This window comes from Drosophila albomicans, chromosome 2L, assembly GCF_009650485.2.
Source record: "Drosophila albomicans strain 15112-1751.03 chromosome 2L, ASM965048v2, whole genome shotgun sequence".
NCBI classification, from domain to species: Eukaryota; Metazoa; Arthropoda; class Insecta; order Diptera; family Drosophilidae; genus Drosophila; species Drosophila albomicans.
In genome coordinates this window covers 5,874,079-5,890,351 of record NC_047628.2, presented here as the reverse complement: position 1 = coordinate 5,890,351, position 16,273 = coordinate 5,874,079, and the positions used below count along the sequence as shown (strand labels likewise).

Below are 16,273 nucleotides of genomic sequence, written 5' to 3'. Positions count from 1 at the left end.
GCACACACAACAACGAAAATATTCGTGGCGGTCGTCCAACATTTTTGATCCTTAATATTAGTGCTGCCCATAAATTGTGGGTGGCCCTAGTTGGGTGTGATCGGGGTGTTAATTAAAGGTGTCTTTGCGCGTGAATTTGTTTAACTAATGTGTTAAAGTGTCTGCTCGGTAATTACCAAATTTATAATAGATGTATTAGTGCTAATTAAATACGCAAATAAAGGCTGGGGCTATATTATTAAGTGAATCACTGATAAAAATTATTTTTCAACGTAAATTGGACATAAAATAAACAAGTTTCTGTATTTAACAATTAGTTCCATTTGACGTCTTATTTCAGATTAGTTTTACGACAAGTGATATTTTTGTAATTTATTATGCGACTCAAGTTTACTAATCTCTTGCTCGATTAAAATATTTGCAAATATTTTCTATTGATTTATGAACTCCATAATTTCAGTATTTAGCAATTACAATAATTTATATTCTTTCAATAATTTTTTCAATATTCATAATTTTCAAGATTTTTACTAATATTTTTCCACTGTCTTAAGTGTCTTGCATATATTAAAATAATACTCGGCTATTTTTTATTATTGTTGTTGCCGTGTTTATTATAGCAGCTTTTCTTTGTGTATTTCTGGTTCTGTTTCTCTGGGTCTATCTCTCGCCTTCACATACATACACATACACACACTCACACATGGCTGCTCAATTTAAAGCCGGCTTTTTATTTATTTATTTGTTTACGTGTGTCTGCCTTCTCATTTGTTTCTCTGCCAGCGTTCGTCTCCAAATAAATTTCTGCCACGGTGTGCCTGCTTGCGCATGTGCGTGTGACTGTCTCTCTCTCGCTTGAGTTGCTTGTTTAAAATTACGTGTACGAATATGCGAGTATGCACTTAACTCTGCTCCAAGTCTGGTTTTGGCCTCTCTGAGAGGCACAGAGAGAGCACAAGCAACATACACCAACAAAAAGATGTGTATATATGCAAACACAGTGAATTGATTTAAGCGTCGATTAACGCACACTATGACACACATGAGCAGAGACGCAGTAGACTCAAAGCAGAGACAACATACGATATGGATATGGGACAGCGACGCTGACAGCAACGAACAGCAGCAGCAGTAGCATAGGCTTGGCGTGTGCACGGGCTGCCAGCTCGATCGCTCAGTGAAAAATTTTTGTGTTGCCGTCGCTTCGTGTTTTCATTAATCAGTTGCACTAAAATGGTGCGCAAGTCCGGTAGAGTTAAAATTCCTACTAGTCGCGATGTTGGCAGCATTCTGTTGCGTGGCAGCAGCAGCAGCAGCAAAGGCGCCGACGGAGGTGGTGGGCGTGTTAATGATGGGGAGGCTACGGTCAGGCGACGTCAACGACAACGTAGACGTCGGGACAGCAGCGCCAGCAATTCAGCTTCAAGTGATGTGTGTGTGTGTGTGTTGATTTTTGTTGTTTACTGCGCGTTTTCATGTTTTTAGTTTTTTCTTTTTTTTGCTTATTAAAATTAGTTGCCTAAAATTAATTTCATTATAATTGTGATTTCGCAAGCATTGCAGCTGCAAAAAAGCTTGCCAAACAGCTGAGATTTTTCATTTTGGGGCTGTTGTGGAGAAGAAAGTGAGACTCAAGTCAACTGTGAACACAATTAACGAGCTGCTCAAACTGTAAAGCAGTGCTTTCAAACTGAAAACTGAAAAGCTTTGACAGCTCATAAGAAATGCGTACTGAAAATAATTAATTCTCGTCTGGATGTTAGAATAAAACATTGCAATAAATACCACTTTATTAATTAATTAAACAGCCACATTTTTTATATAATTTACTTACAGTCAAATATTAAATAATAATCAATTTTCTTTTATTTATGCAGAATCGGCTGAAAGTCATATTATGCATGCGGAAGCGTTACCCGTGGGGCATCCTGCAGGATCTCCCATTGGACACGCGCTGAGTCCAAATGGCGTCGGCTTGGGACTCAGCAACAGCAGCAACCAGAGCAGCGAGAATTTTACGCTCTGCAATGGCAACAGCAATCCAAGCAGCAGTAGCAACAACAATAATAATAATAACAATATGTACTCACCAAACAATAATAGCGGAAATGGCAGCAATAACCAACAGCAACAGCAGCAACAACAACAACAGCAGCAGCAACAACAATCACCAACTGTTTGCGCCATTTGCGGAGATCGCGCAACAGGTAAACACTATGGAGCCTCAAGCTGTGATGGATGCAAAGGTTTCTTCAGACGCAGTGTGCGCAAAAATCATCAGTATACCTGCAGGTGAGTGTTTTAACAGCGCTTCTTTTAGCCCCCTCTTTAAAATAGACTCATCTCTCTTGTAGATTCTCGCGAAACTGTGTTGTGACAAGGATAAGCGCAATCAATGTCGGTACTGTCGTCTGCGCAAATGCTTCAAGGCGGGCATGAAGAAGGAGGCGGTGCAGAATGAACGTGATCGCATCAGCTGCCGTCGTACCTCCAACGATGATCCCGATCCAGGCAATGGACTCTCAGTCGTCTCTCTGGTTAAGGCAGAGAACGAGTCGCGACAGTCGAAAGCTGGCGCTGCGATGGAACCGAACATCAATGAGGATCTCTCCAACAAACAGTTTGCCAGTATCAACGACGTCTGCGAGTCAATGAAACAACAGCTTCTCACCCTCGTCGAATGGGCCAAACAGATACCGGCCTTCAATGAACTGCAACTGGATGATCAGGTAGCTCTTCTTCGGGCCCATGCCGGAGAGCATCTACTGTTGGGTCTATCACGTCGTTCGATGCATCTAAAAGATGTACTGCTACTTAGCAACAACTGTGTCATCACCAGACACTGTCCAGGTAAATAACCACTTTAATTTTTAGTGATTTAAAGTATAATTATGTTTTAATCCTCAACAGATCCACATGTCTCACCCAATTTAGACATTTCGCGGATTGGTGCTCGCATCATTGATGAACTGGTAGTTGTGATGAAGGATGTCGGCATCGATGACACAGAATTCGCCTGCATTAAGGCGCTGGTCTTCTTTGATCCCAGTAAGTATTAAAAGAGATTTCTGTGAGTCAATTTATACTAATTGGTTTCTGGCTCTTTTACTACTTACTGTAGATGCTAAGGGTCTCAACGAGCCACATCGTATCAAATCGCTGCGCCATCAGATACTCAATAATTTAGAGGATTACATTTCGGATCGACAGTACGAGTCACGCGGTCGCTTTGGCGAGATCCTCCTAATTTTGCCGGTGCTTCAATCGATCACCTGGCAGATGATCGAACAAATCCAATTCGCCAAAATCTTTGGTGTCGCACACATCGATTCTCTGCTGCAGGAGATGTTACTGGGTGGTAAGCGTTAGATTGCCTCGCATACTCTTGCGATTTATAGTAATATGCGTCTGTTTAAATCAGGTGAACTGGCGGACAACTGTCCACTGTCGCCCCCCAATCAGCCAAATGATTATCAGAGTCCCACGCATACCGGCAACTTAGATGGTGGCCAGGTGAGCTCCACGCTCGAAACCTTGGCAACGGCAACCAGCGGTTCACATGGCCTTGATCTGGATGTGCAGCACATTCAGGCGCTCATCGAGGCGAACAATGCGGAGGACACATTCCGTGCCTATGCCAGTAGCAACACGTCCACCTCCACCACGATCACCCCAGGTCTGCCCCCGACAGCTGCAGTGACGCCACCACTGAGCAGTGCTGCCTGCAGTCCCAAGTCACAGGAGAGCGTTTACATGGACGCAGTGGTAGCACGGCAACAATATGGCAATATCCAGCAGCACAAGAGCCAACTCATGCACAGTCCCCAGCGTGTGCATCCCTACCAAAGAATGCCCACTTCACCGGTGGATGGCACCGCTAGTCTGGGCATGCGCAATCCTGCGGATATCACGCTCAACGAATACAATCGCAGTGAGGGAAGCAGCGCTGATGAAATGTTGCGCCGCACGCCGCTCAAGATACGTCCCACAGAGCTGCTGACCCCCAGCTATAAAATGGGTAAATAATTCTGACCTTATCGATCGATTGCCACTTAAACTAATCCCCGCTTTCTTCTCATAATTTGCAGAGCCATGTCGCATGACACTCAAACAGGAGCCCGAAACGGGCTATTAACTGGTGCAATAAGCTTAGCTACCGTAAAACTACTCCACCTCCAGTCCCCTCTCCCCCTTCATTAACTCGCTTACTGTCTCCCAAGCCCGGTTTTCCCTCCAATGATAATCAGAGCCCCTCTTGCTAACTGCTAAGTGCCTAAATACAAAGCTTACTTAATTGTTATTGCCTTGAACTTTTTGATACCTTTTTACTAGATCTTAAGTAGGTATTTTGGAAATTGTTGCTTAATATGTAAACACACAATTGCAATCTATTTTTGTATTTGATTATGCGAAGTGAAATGATTTGATTTGAATTAAATTGAAGTGAAGTAAGTGAACAGAAACGAAGTGAAAAGATATGTATGTAAAGTCAGATGATTTGCTCAAAATATTATGCTATAAGTACTATATATATGTACGTAGTACGTACAGTCAGTTTGTTGGTTATCTATATTTTAATATACAGACATATACATATATTATATACAATTGCATATTAGAGATATGTGTATGCATATATTTTTCATATATGCAATACTTTGTTTTAGGTTAGGGTGTTGTTTAGTAGCGTAAAATCTATTATATGAGTATATTTAATACTTAGCTGATCAATGATGAAGAATTATTTTTATATGAATATATCTATGTATAAAATACAAATTAATTTAATATGGCTGAGTGAATAAAAAAAACAAGAGAAATCTATTATTCAAAAAACCTGAAGTTATTATTTCTTAATATACATATGCATTTTATCTTTCAGCGTAAAAAATTGTATATATTCAACATATATATTTCGAATGCTATCGACACTTGATTTTTTATGGGTCTGGCTTTACAAGTTTCACATCAAGTTGGAATAAGTAAAAACCGCAAATTTTAATATAATTATAAACCAAACTGTCAACCAAAGCCCCTAGTAAGAAAGCGTTATTGCCCATACAAAAGTATTTCTTAAATAACTTCGAAAATTTGTATCTGATCGCAAACAAATTTTCAGGAATCTTAAATTCTATATAGTACTAATACTAATACTATAGTACTATCTAGCTTCAATATTACGCATGTTATTCGATGTTTGTCGATTTAAAATTTGAAACAAACTTGATCTGCCTGCAATCATACAAACAAGTGCTGTCGAAAAAAAATTATATCTTAATCTCGGCTACATCGGTCAAATCGCTAAAAATTCCCTTATACCTTATGCGTAGCACGTTCAAAACTCGCGCCAAGTTTAATCGATTTTGCGAAATTGCCCCATCACCAACGGAATGTGACCAAGTTAGAAATAAGTATATTTTGGAGTGAAAAGTATATTGTGAATTTCAGCACATGGTCACACTGTTTCTCACAGCTGACGAACAACCCAACACTAGTTTTATTTAATGTCATTTCATTTTTCGTTGTGCGCAATAAAAAAAGTGGACTGCTCACAGCAGAAAAAAAAATACGTCTGATATATCCGTCGCACAGCAGCTAAAAAGAGTTAAATTTTTGTTAAACTATCATTAATTAATATAATACGAATACGCTGTGCACGAACCGAAAGCTAGATAATTGTCAAATTCAAGATGTTTAGACATAAAATCCTATTCTGCACTGCATTGCTCCTATTGAGCAGCTCTGGTGAGTAAACTTTAACTACTCGACTGCAGTGTGTTTCCCCCTCGTCCACTACTCGTATGACGATTGCAAAAGTTGCGGACAGCCTTTGTTCAATTTACTTTTGCTTGCTCATCGCAATTTAATTTTTTTTTTTTTATTCTTCCCATATTGGCCTCTCGCTCGCACACACGTAACCCGTTCAATGGATTGTTGTTGTGGTTTTTATCTGCAAGGGCTGTTAAAAAAACAACTAAATCACATATATAAAATAATTAATATATTTTGCACTTATGCATATGTACGGGTATAAAGATATTTCACCATTTTCTGCGGTGCGTTGACATTTATGTGGTTTTATTGTGACACTTTGCGGTTGCTTAAGTGCTGTAGGACACGGCGCAAACGTAAAATCTAATAACAAGATGGTGGCTTAGTACCGTTCCAGCAGCAAAGACAAAGCAAATTGCAGTCAGCCCACTGCGGCTGTAACTCTGCCTCCCTCACTCTTCGTGGATGCATACATAAGAATGCGTTCTGATACGCACTTATGTACATATGTATGTTGATTATGTACTTACATATCTAACCAACAAATGTTTTTATTGTTCTACCTGCATAGAGCAGTGACAGATAAAGTAATTTGATTTTCTTCGTATCCGCCTCTGGGTCTCTTGTTGCTTGTTTGTTCTGCCGGCAGCATCCCGCATACGCCTCTGTCCCCTTTCAGCTGCATAACAAATACATATGAATATTTCTACTCTTACTATTACATGCAGGCATATTCAATTTCTCACTTGCCTTCTTGCTCTCTTCACTTTATTCTTTGCGTTATTTTCGCTCGTTTGTGCTTCGGCATTAACTACAATAAATTTATTTGCTTAACAACAACGCTTTATTCCAATTTATTTGCATTTCGAGAGTAATTTCCTCTCACACTTGTTTTTCTTTCTCCTATATGTTACCCAAGTGCTTATTTTATAATTCCCCGCTGATTTAATTAAAAATCCCCCAAAACAAAGAAGTATTAAATTTTTAGTTGTTATTTTGTTTTAAGTCTGCTGAAAACCAGTTATATATCGAAAATGTAGCCTTTTCAGATCAGATCAGTTTTCCACTTAATTCCCAAAGCTGCATATATAGATTGCTTAAGGAAAAATTATTGATTTGTAAATATTTGCGATCTTTCTACAAACAAAGACGCCAATTTGTGGTGCATTTCTTAATATGTAATCGTTATATATTAGAGTTAATTTGTAGTTGTTTTGCTGTGGAAAATCACAATACTGCTGATAAGATTCGTTACACTTCACTATGTATTTTTATCCCATTATATTCATATATAAATCTGTCAAACGTATGAATAATTTTTATTGCTCTACAACCGAAACACTATAAAATTGACCTACTGAAGTCAGTCAGTTAAATCAATGCGTCATTACACAAATCTCTTTAATTATCGTACATGACTAAACATTCAAATTGCAACGCCTGTTACATTCATCAAGATTGGCAGCACTTGCACTGCAAATCATTTAGATTGGCAGCACTTACTGTGCACTAACTTTAATTAGACGCTTGTTTCACACACTACTCTTGCATGCAAACGCCAAATAAATCTTATTAGCCTTCTGCATTTTCCCAGAAAATTCTTTGCGACGCCTGGAAATTGTTGTTGTAGTAGTTGTCAGTTTCTTTCCCTGTTCGCAGTCTGTAAGTCTGTCTGGTTATTTGTTATTTGCTGCTAAACTTGCATTTAAAGGTCATCTCTCTGGGCCGTGTTGCAGTAGCATTGAACTAGAACGGAGGGTGGAGAGAGGCGTGTTTTAGTTAAACCGCAAACTATTGTCTGTATGTGTTTCTGGGAAAAAGAGAGAGAGAGACAGTGTCCGATGATAGGTGCAGAGTCCAGAAACGAGAATAATACACAAGCTCTGGCAACCACAAAAGCTTAGCATATAATTAAGCAGCGTTGAGTCATAATCAAAAATGACTGCGTTGCAAAACTTTTACTATAAAGGTACAACAAAAATTATATTCTGATCAACAAACTGAAAGCACAACAAAACAAACAGACTGCATTCCATTGAAAGAAGAGTATTTTTTGACTGTGGGGCGTATTTCAGATCGCAATTGTTTCTTATCGCACAAAAATAGTCCGAGTCCGAGTGCAAAAAGTGAATGAATGTTTCATTTGGTTGTTTGTCGCTTTAATGAATCATGTGATTTATGCAGCTTCTTCACTTTTGCATCTGCATCTCAAGTCTACTTTGAAGCCTTTTCTTCGTTATCTTAATGACCGATTTTCCTCTTTAATATGCGTCAATTATTGCCCTCTCCCCACGCTCTTTCACCCATGTTCATTGTTCAGCGCTTTGTGGTTATTTGGTTATCAGTTGTCGAATGTGCAAATATTTACAGTACGTAATGACTCAACCGCGGACCCATCGACAACGGCGACTCGGATTCTCGATAGCCAGAGAAGGGAATGGGGAGGGGAAGAGCGATAGATACAAAGCGGAAAAATATATTTCATTGGAACACGATAATTATATTAAATTTGTACATATGGCACGGGCAATAGAAACTCGTGTAAGCTTAGGTTTTTTTGCGTTTTGATTTTAGTGTGAAATGTATACTTACTTATACATATATTAGTGTATATAAAGACTGAGTGTAACAACCAGATAAATAACCAGATTGTTTGGTTTAAGCCCATTTACTAAAACACAAAGTCAAGCAATTATTGACATAGATAAAAAGTTCAAATATTTATTTGTATACTCTCTTTTGTTGCAGTCTTTTCGCAATCGCAGTCTTTTAGCCTGAAGAATGCTGATCTCCCCGTGGCGAATGATAACGCAAAAGAAACAATTGCACCCGAGACAACTATCACGCCGAAAACTAATACAACGTCCACAACTGTTGAACCGTTACCTACTACTAGTACAACAACAACAACCACAACTGCTGCACCGCCGTCTACTAGTACTTCGGCTCCGAACACAACGACCGCAGCTCCAGTGACGACCACCACCCCCAAACCACAGCCAGCCCCTCCAGCGGTGGGCACATGGAACTGCTCATGCATTATGCTCACCATGGCTGCTCAATTGAACTTTACCTACGAGACGAAGAGTGAGTGCATGCATTGAATGAATTTTATTGAATCAACCTGTAATCAACTTGAATTCTTCTTCAGGCGGCAACAAGACCCAAGGATTGTACAACATCCCCAGCCGTGCCTCAATGGATCACTGCTATTGCGACAGCCAGACCACTCAGTCCATGCAACTGCATTGGGGTCCCGACGTCTCTCCACAAATTTTGGTATTGCAATTGGAGAAGAAGAATCAAACTGTTGCCCTCACTTTGCTCAAGGTGGACATGACGGTGCCTTCTGACGATTTCCCCGATGCAAAGGGTAATTAGCTGATATTTATTTGCTTATAGATTATTTTTGATAATTATTCAATCGCACTTTGCAGAGAATCAAACTATTCAGTTGATTCACGTGAGCCAGAACACGGACTTCAAGACGCCCGAGAAGATGTCCTATCACTGCACTCGCGCCCAGCAGTTCAACATGTCGGAGACAATTGACGGAAGTGGCGCCATTGGCTACATCAGTGTCAGCCATGTGCAAGTTGAGGCATTCCGCACATCCAACACTACCGGTTTCTCGACGGTTCACGATTGCGATAGCTCCGAGACCTCCGACGTTGTGCCCATTGCTGTGGGCATTGCCCTAGCTGCATTGATAGTCGTCGTTCTAATTTCGTATCTGTGCGCGCGTCGTCGTTCCACCTCACGCGGCTACATGAGCTTTTAAATGAATTATGAAAGCATTGAGAAGAGAAGTGATGCGGATAGAGATTGAGAAGATATACATATATATAAATATGAGTACGAGTGTGCAAGGCAAAAAGGCAGTGGGGTAGCTAGTGCGTTTGAATCAGAGAGAGTTGTAAGATTGATTTTGTAATTGGCAGGCACTGTAAAAACTAAAAACTTTTCGACATTTCTTGTGTATTGCCTATTTTGTAACGGTTCTTAAACCTCTTTCGTTTTGTTTTGCTTTCGTCTAAATTTATAACGCGCTTCATAGAAAGAGAGTAGGAGAAAAGGAAAAGAAATGACGAAAATATCAAAAACATTAATCTGTCTGTGTATATGTATGTGGCTGACCTACACTTATATTTACTTTAAATTCCCCAATTTATCTATTAAATGGAATCTTTTTACCATACACACACTTCACGACAACAAATTAATTAATTCATATATGCGTATTTAAACAATAGAACACCCATGCATACATAGTACTCAATTAATCGCGTTAATCTAATGAGCGTGGCATAGGTGAAAATGAACGAGCGAAAATTCTTATAGAAACCGACGCTGAGGCAGGTATTGGTAGTAAAGTAAATGACAGTCAAATTTTAAACAAAAAAATATATATTGATGATTTTAAATTGTAAACCGGTTATAAATAAACAACAAATTATGTATTATTTGCCTTTGATCCGTAATAAATCATAAACCAAGATTCAGATACGACTTTTGTATGTAAGCAGTGCAAAGAAAGCTGTTTCGCAGCATCAAAGCAGTGCAACTGCTTGAGTATTAAGATGAATTTCAAACAAGGTTGAATGTATTTGAAAATAATTGCACATTTAAGTAGCATTGTAATTTATTTATTTACTATATGGTTGCTATACTAAGCGAGTAATTACATAAATTAAATAGGCAACAGACTTTCGGCGTTCATTTCCGCATCGTCGTCGGAGTCATTGCTCTGTTGAGCTCGGAACATTCCCGTGCGAGGACGTTCAGCTGGAGGACCCAGAGGATCCACATGCTGTTTTACTGTAAAGCGATACGGTTAGTTGAATAACACAAATTGTAAGGAGTTGCTGGCTTACCCGAATAGGAGTTAGCGCTCTGTAGGAACTGATCGCCATTGTAGCCCGTGGAACTGTTCGCCGTGAGATTTGTAGAGATATCATTGTTCTCTGCCAGACGCTCCTCATTAGATGGCCTCAGAGCTGAGTATTCAGAACAGGATATCAACAATGAGAGCAAGATAAATTTCTAAGAGGCGACTTACTTCGAAGGCGACTGCTTCCTCTGCCCGAGGTGGCCGAGGATAATCGTTGCTGCTGATACCGTTGTTCGTTCTGTCTCTCCTGCTGCTGCTTATGCAGTCTAGCGTAGTCCTGGCCATAGCGTTCATGCAGCTCGCTCATGCCCAAAGACTTGGTCACCTGCATGAGGGCACGCACACACGTCAAGTTGTCCGGAAACCGCGCATAGATCTTCTCGAACATGCCCAGATACTGTTTTGGCGGCAGATACGAGTTCCGAAAGCAGCTGGCAATGCGCAGCATCAGATTGGGATCATTCGGATCGGCGAGTACAGCGCGCTCATAGTAATACAGCGCCTTCTCCGTGGCCTGCAACTTAATGTAGTAGGAACCAATGGAGCTGGCAATATTAATGTCGCTCATGTTGATGCGATACGCCTCGTTGTAATACTGATTCGCCTCCTGGTGATCCTGTATCTGTTCGTACATGGAGCCGACCTTCTCAAACAGTCGCGAATCAATATCAGCGGCTGATATGCCCAGCACTTGCAGATAGGCTTGGAGTGCAGCTGGCGAGGCGTTGTTCTTAAAGCCCCCAGCTGAAGAGCTACTCAAGCGTCGCTCCTGCAGTTTGGCCAGCTGATAGTAGACATGGCTATGCTGCACCGAATGTGGCTCCATTAATTGCGCCTTCAGCAGCTCAAACTGCTCCTCGGCCAGCGCAAAGTCCTGCTCCTGCAGCGCTAGCAAACCCAAGTTGTAATTGGCCTCGAAATGCGTTGGATCCACTGCCAAGGCACGCTGCAAACGCTCCCTGGCCGAGCTAAAATTCTGATTCTGCATGTCGACTATGCTGGCGTTAACCAGAGCCAATGCATTCGTTTGTAGTGCTCCAATCTCCTGCAACTGATTGAGGCAATGTGTTGTCATCTCCATGTTGCCCAGCTAAAATAGCACAACAAGTCGATAATAATGTCAGATGGCGATCATAGATGATCGTAGTCATCATTGATTTAGTTCTAGCAATTGAAATTTTGTGAGGTGTACAATTTAAACTAGATCAAGTTTTCTAAAAAGGACATTCGTTTTGATGTCATTACTCGGTGTAATCCTTCATGATATTTAATATACATAACTTAAAAACTAAGCTAATCATTCAAAACATATTAGAATGAATTTTACAGATTTTTGAAAGTATTTTTATAGGCGTAAAAAAAACGAAAGTCCTTTAAACACTAAAGTTACATAAAATTAACTGAAAATTTATGCAAACAACTTATATTTTCAAAGCATAGTCAAAGTTTGTTATAATCAACGGGGTTTCTTCTTAAAGCATTTTAAGTCATTTTTAAATTTGTTATATAAATTTGATTGAACATTAGAACTGCAGAGATAAATTATTTATTATCTTCATTGTAAATGAATCGTTAGCTGCTAAGTAATTGGCTGACATTTCCGAAATGTTTAACAACCAATTGATTGCCTAAAGGAAATATTTCTGTTGAACAACAACAAAACTGGGCAACTTTTAGTTTCAAAATTTCAAAAAATCTTGCTTTAGAAATGCTTGATTGCAATTCTAAGATACTTTGTTTCGCTTATTTTGTAGTTACTTTACTTTTTTTGCATAAGCAATAGTTGTTAATACTTTTGTTTAATTTATGTCAAAGGTAACTCACATTAATATAGATGAAACTGAGGTTGGTCAATGCACTGGCTGTCATGGAGCTCTCGCTCTTGCGATCATACATCTGAAGTGTTTCGATGGCCTGGTTAACATCGTTCTGACGCAGATAAACCAAAGCTTTGTTCAGCTCCAGCTCGTTGGCGAGCCACGACAGATTCGAGGTCCTTATGACCTCAATGCACCAGTTGTAACCTGAAAGGATAGTAATTAAAAAGGGTTACAAATAATTCGCATAAGCTCACCATCATTGTAGTTCTCTTCGATTAAAGGCGAAATCAAGTCCACAATCATGGTAATCGAACGCTTCTCCGAGTTGCGACGCTGCTTCGTATAAACGGCGAGTTCATCGGTCTTGAGAGCCTGCAGAACGTAGCGATTCTTCTTCGCATTGGCCGAGCTGTTGTTGGGCTCATTGACCTGCACAAAGGAACTGTTGCCATCCCCATCAATGATGGCCACCTCAGCAGCATGCGTCTCCTCGGCCCCTGCTCCACCCGCCTGACCCGCCTGTTCTGCCTGTTGCTGAAGTCGTATAATGTTATTCTCATTCTCCAAGTCACGTTCGGTTTCCACGGGCTGCACATCGCAGAGGCTGCGAAATGTGCTCTTGATTTTGTCCACATCCCCCATGGAGTAGTAGCAGAGCAACAGGTGGATGCCACTTCGAATATCCGCACGCTCCGACATAATAAACTCAAAACTGGAGGCAGCATCAGCAAATTGTCCCATGCGCACGAACAGTACTCCAATGTTCTCGGTGATCTTCAGACGCAGCTGCTTCAGTGTGTTGGGCACCGAATCGAGTGCCATGCGATACATTTTAATGGCCTTCTTGTGCATGCCCATCTTCAAATAGATGTTGCCCATATTTAACTTGAGTTGGTTCACATGCGGAAACATCTTGTTCTTGGTCATAATGTTGTAAGTATTCAGCGCTTCAATGTGCATGTCATTGTGCTCGTATTGCTCGGCGAGATTGAAGAACACCTGCAATGGAACGCAGTTAAGCACAATTGGATTCTATGGAACCTTCCACATTTACTTACCGCATAGGTCAAGTCGAAATTGTGAAATACATTCTCACCCTGTTTATCCTGCTCGTGATGAAGTATTCGATCCAATGAGGAGGCATCCTTTGCCTTGTTCAGAGCCTCTGCTAATGAGGACTTTATTTCTGCATTCACCATTCCATTAGATCGATTCAAGGAACTGCGCGCTGCCAGGACAATCGATGACTCCAGCAGCTTTACAATTTTACTCTCCATATTCTTGTACTTGATCTGGGGACTTTGGAAAATATAGGGTACTGCTTATTTACATTCATTTATTTCTATGAAGACTCCACTGAACTAAAACGCAATTACATACATAAATGTTTTGATTATTCACAACTAAGTTATTAACAAGTATATGCTTCAAGGGCAGAAAAATTATACCCACATACACACAGTTTTGTCCTCATTCGTAAAAACTCTCTTAGCGGATACTCATATTACCCTAAGACTTATCTTTTCTATGAGATACATAGATACATAGTCTTGAAATCCGCTTTGGTTTGAGTGTCCGACCAAGAAAGTTTTAATTACACATTATAAAATAGTCTTCAGAAATTAAAAATATTGCTTATAACCAATATTAACTGTAAATCAACATTTCACTCACTTCACCTCCTTGGCTGCATCGACAGCCGCATTGGCCGATGAAAGCGTCTGCTGCTTGACCTTCTCCAGAAAGAACTGATCAAATCGCTGACCTGCTGAGCCGCTGGTGCTGGCCGCATAGCCCACGGCTCGCACTGCTGTTGAGGGTCTGGCCAGAGCAGTCTTGTCCCCGCCAGTTCGACTACTGACCAAGTTACCACGCTACGAATACAACAACTTATTTTTTCCCTATGGAGTTTTGTTGGTCTGATTTTCCACTCACCGAAAAGAGTTGCGAGGTTGGCGGTCTTCCGGCTGCTGTTGGTGGCGGAGGTGGAGCTGTTGCCACCGCCATTTCAGAGTTAACAGCAGATCTCAGCTCTGAATCTTTAGCACTCATTTTCTTACAAATTTCAATATTATGACAAAAGTAAATCAGAAACACATTTGTTGTGACCATTCGTTGCCCTTGGTGATAAATTTACCGGCCTCTTGTTATTGTCAAGGATTTCATGGTTACAGTGTCGCTTAAACGATAATAATCATATATTTAATGGTTAGGATAATATTATACTTAAAATGAAAAAAAAACAAATATTTTATTTGAATTTGAAATTAACAAAACAGTTTTATTCCATTGCAAAACTGTGAATTAAACGAGTACTGCTTGCATTACGATCAAGCAGTGCACAGTGCAATACAGTTTTGTGAATAGCTGCAAAATTATCGATAGTCACTTTATCGACTTTCTATTCAGTGCGCCACATAGCACACAATTTAAAAGTTTACTTTTCATTATTAAAACGTCTATATATTTTTTTATTTTTAATACCTAAACTTTTATTAAGCATACATAACTTTTAAAGTACTACTAAAAATAATATAAGCAGTTTTTAATAAGGTAATATTTTTTAAAAATCTAATTAAAGAGTAAATATTAAACGGATTCTATGAAAAGTATGTCAAGATTATATTTTTACAATGTGCCCGGCCATTTCCGCTTGCTTTCGTCATGAATCCTATTTGCAAGACGAACATTAACAGCACAGAATGTCAACTCTGGATGAACAGAGTATGCACACATTGCAGGGATCTATTTGCCAAAGAAGCCACAAACACTTGGGCCGCTTGGTGGCATGATGACACACCGGCATACTACAAAGATGTGCCAGAGATGACCGTCTATGACTGCAACAAGCTAAAACATTTGTTGGAGCTGGAAGTGGCCGCAGTACATTCAAACCAATCAATAGCATTCCCATCTAAGTCGTTTAGTTTTAAGTTGTGGCAAAAAATATTGCTTATTTGTATATATATCGGTATTATTATTGCTATTATACTCATATGTTATTATTGGAAGCTGGGACGTCGGGACAAGGATCGACCCGTGGATGAGGAAAAAGATGAAACACCCAGTAATAAATATTCGAAAGCTGACTCATCATCATTGTCTCATGAAGAAACCCCAAAGCACGAAAAGAGTCGTAGATCCACACTCAAAGGTTGGATGCGCTACAGATGTCGACCGATTTTTGTACACAACGAGGCTGCACTGCGTCGACAGCAAGCCAAGTACAGGGAAAAGGAACTACTGAGAGAAGCCTATACACAGCAGAACATTGAAAAGTGGACAAGGGCCCGAGAGAAAGTCCAAAAGAAGCGTAGAGAGCGAGAAACTGCTCGCGAGGCCAAATTAAATGAGATTAAACAGAAGACATAAAACGAAAGCAATTTAAAAAAAAAACTGATTTTATATCTAAGGTATCTAATAGTAAAAAATATATATTTTTTATTTAAAACATAATAATACGTTTTGTTTTAATATTGATATACTTTTGAAGAAGCTCATCTGTAATCAGTGTTTATATACTTTCTAAATTATAAATTGTACTATTTATTAATTTATATAAAATTGTAGATGTACAAAATACAACATTATTACATCCACAAAATACAAAAATCAAGAAAATCATCTTTTGATAAATTGATATCACTATAAGGTGGTCCTACTTTGGACTTTAGGGAATTATGGCTGAAAGTAATATGGTTGGGATTCCATTTCACGTTTTACAACTTTTCGGAATTTTGACACATCAAACATAACTTGATTTACATAAGATAAATAGTGACTCTTAATC

The 16,273-nt window shown here is 39.7% G+C and overlaps 4 protein-coding genes across 4 annotated transcripts; 3 read left to right on the top strand and 1 right to left on the bottom strand.

Annotated features, from left to right (window-relative positions):
- Window positions 1–1,147: 1,147 nt before the first annotated feature.
- LOC117563340 (transcription factor HNF-4 homolog) lies at window positions 1,148–4,799 on the top strand. Its single transcript, XM_034241615.2, is given in 8 exon segments — window positions 1,148–1,432; window positions 1,878–2,292; window positions 2,355–2,371; window positions 2,374–2,850; window positions 2,911–3,048; window positions 3,122–3,358; window positions 3,422–4,018; window positions 4,089–4,799. Coding segments are annotated over 8 exon segments (2,127 nt in total). The 5' UTR covers window positions 1,148–1,233; the 3' UTR covers window positions 4,136–4,799.
- A 765-nt stretch (window positions 4,800–5,564) lies between these two features.
- Window positions 5,565–10,270, top strand: LOC117564349 (lysosome-associated membrane glycoprotein 1). Its single transcript, XM_034243065.2, has 4 exons — window positions 5,565–5,745; window positions 8,521–8,859; window positions 8,924–9,145; window positions 9,210–10,270. The coding sequence occupies exons 1-4, from the start codon at window positions 5,691–5,693 to the stop codon at window positions 9,551–9,553; spliced, it is 960 nt and encodes a 319-aa protein (XP_034098956.2). The 5' UTR covers window positions 5,565–5,690; the 3' UTR covers window positions 9,554–10,270.
- A 171-nt stretch (window positions 10,271–10,441) lies between these two features.
- On the bottom strand, window positions 10,442–14,503 carry LOC117564348 (intraflagellar transport protein 88 homolog). The gene is made up of 8 exons (XM_034243064.2): window positions 14,419–14,503; window positions 14,158–14,357; window positions 13,542–13,782; window positions 12,738–13,482; window positions 12,488–12,687; window positions 10,832–11,753; window positions 10,647–10,769; window positions 10,442–10,590 (listed from the first exon to the last, which is right to left on the bottom strand). Exons 1-8 carry the CDS (start codon window positions 14,488–14,490, stop codon window positions 10,463–10,465), a joined length of 2,631 nt encoding a protein of 876 aa, XP_034098955.2. The 5' UTR covers window positions 14,491–14,503; the 3' UTR covers window positions 10,442–10,462.
- A 445-nt stretch (window positions 14,504–14,948) lies between these two features.
- On the top strand, window positions 14,949–15,887 carry LOC117564642 (uncharacterized). The gene is made up of 2 exons (XM_034243502.2): window positions 14,949–15,036; window positions 15,094–15,887. The coding sequence occupies exon 2, from the start codon at window positions 15,148–15,150 to the stop codon at window positions 15,853–15,855; it is 708 nt and encodes a 235-aa protein (XP_034099393.1). The 5' UTR covers window positions 14,949–15,036; window positions 15,094–15,147; the 3' UTR covers window positions 15,856–15,887.
- Window positions 15,888–16,273: the final 386 nt, after the last annotated feature.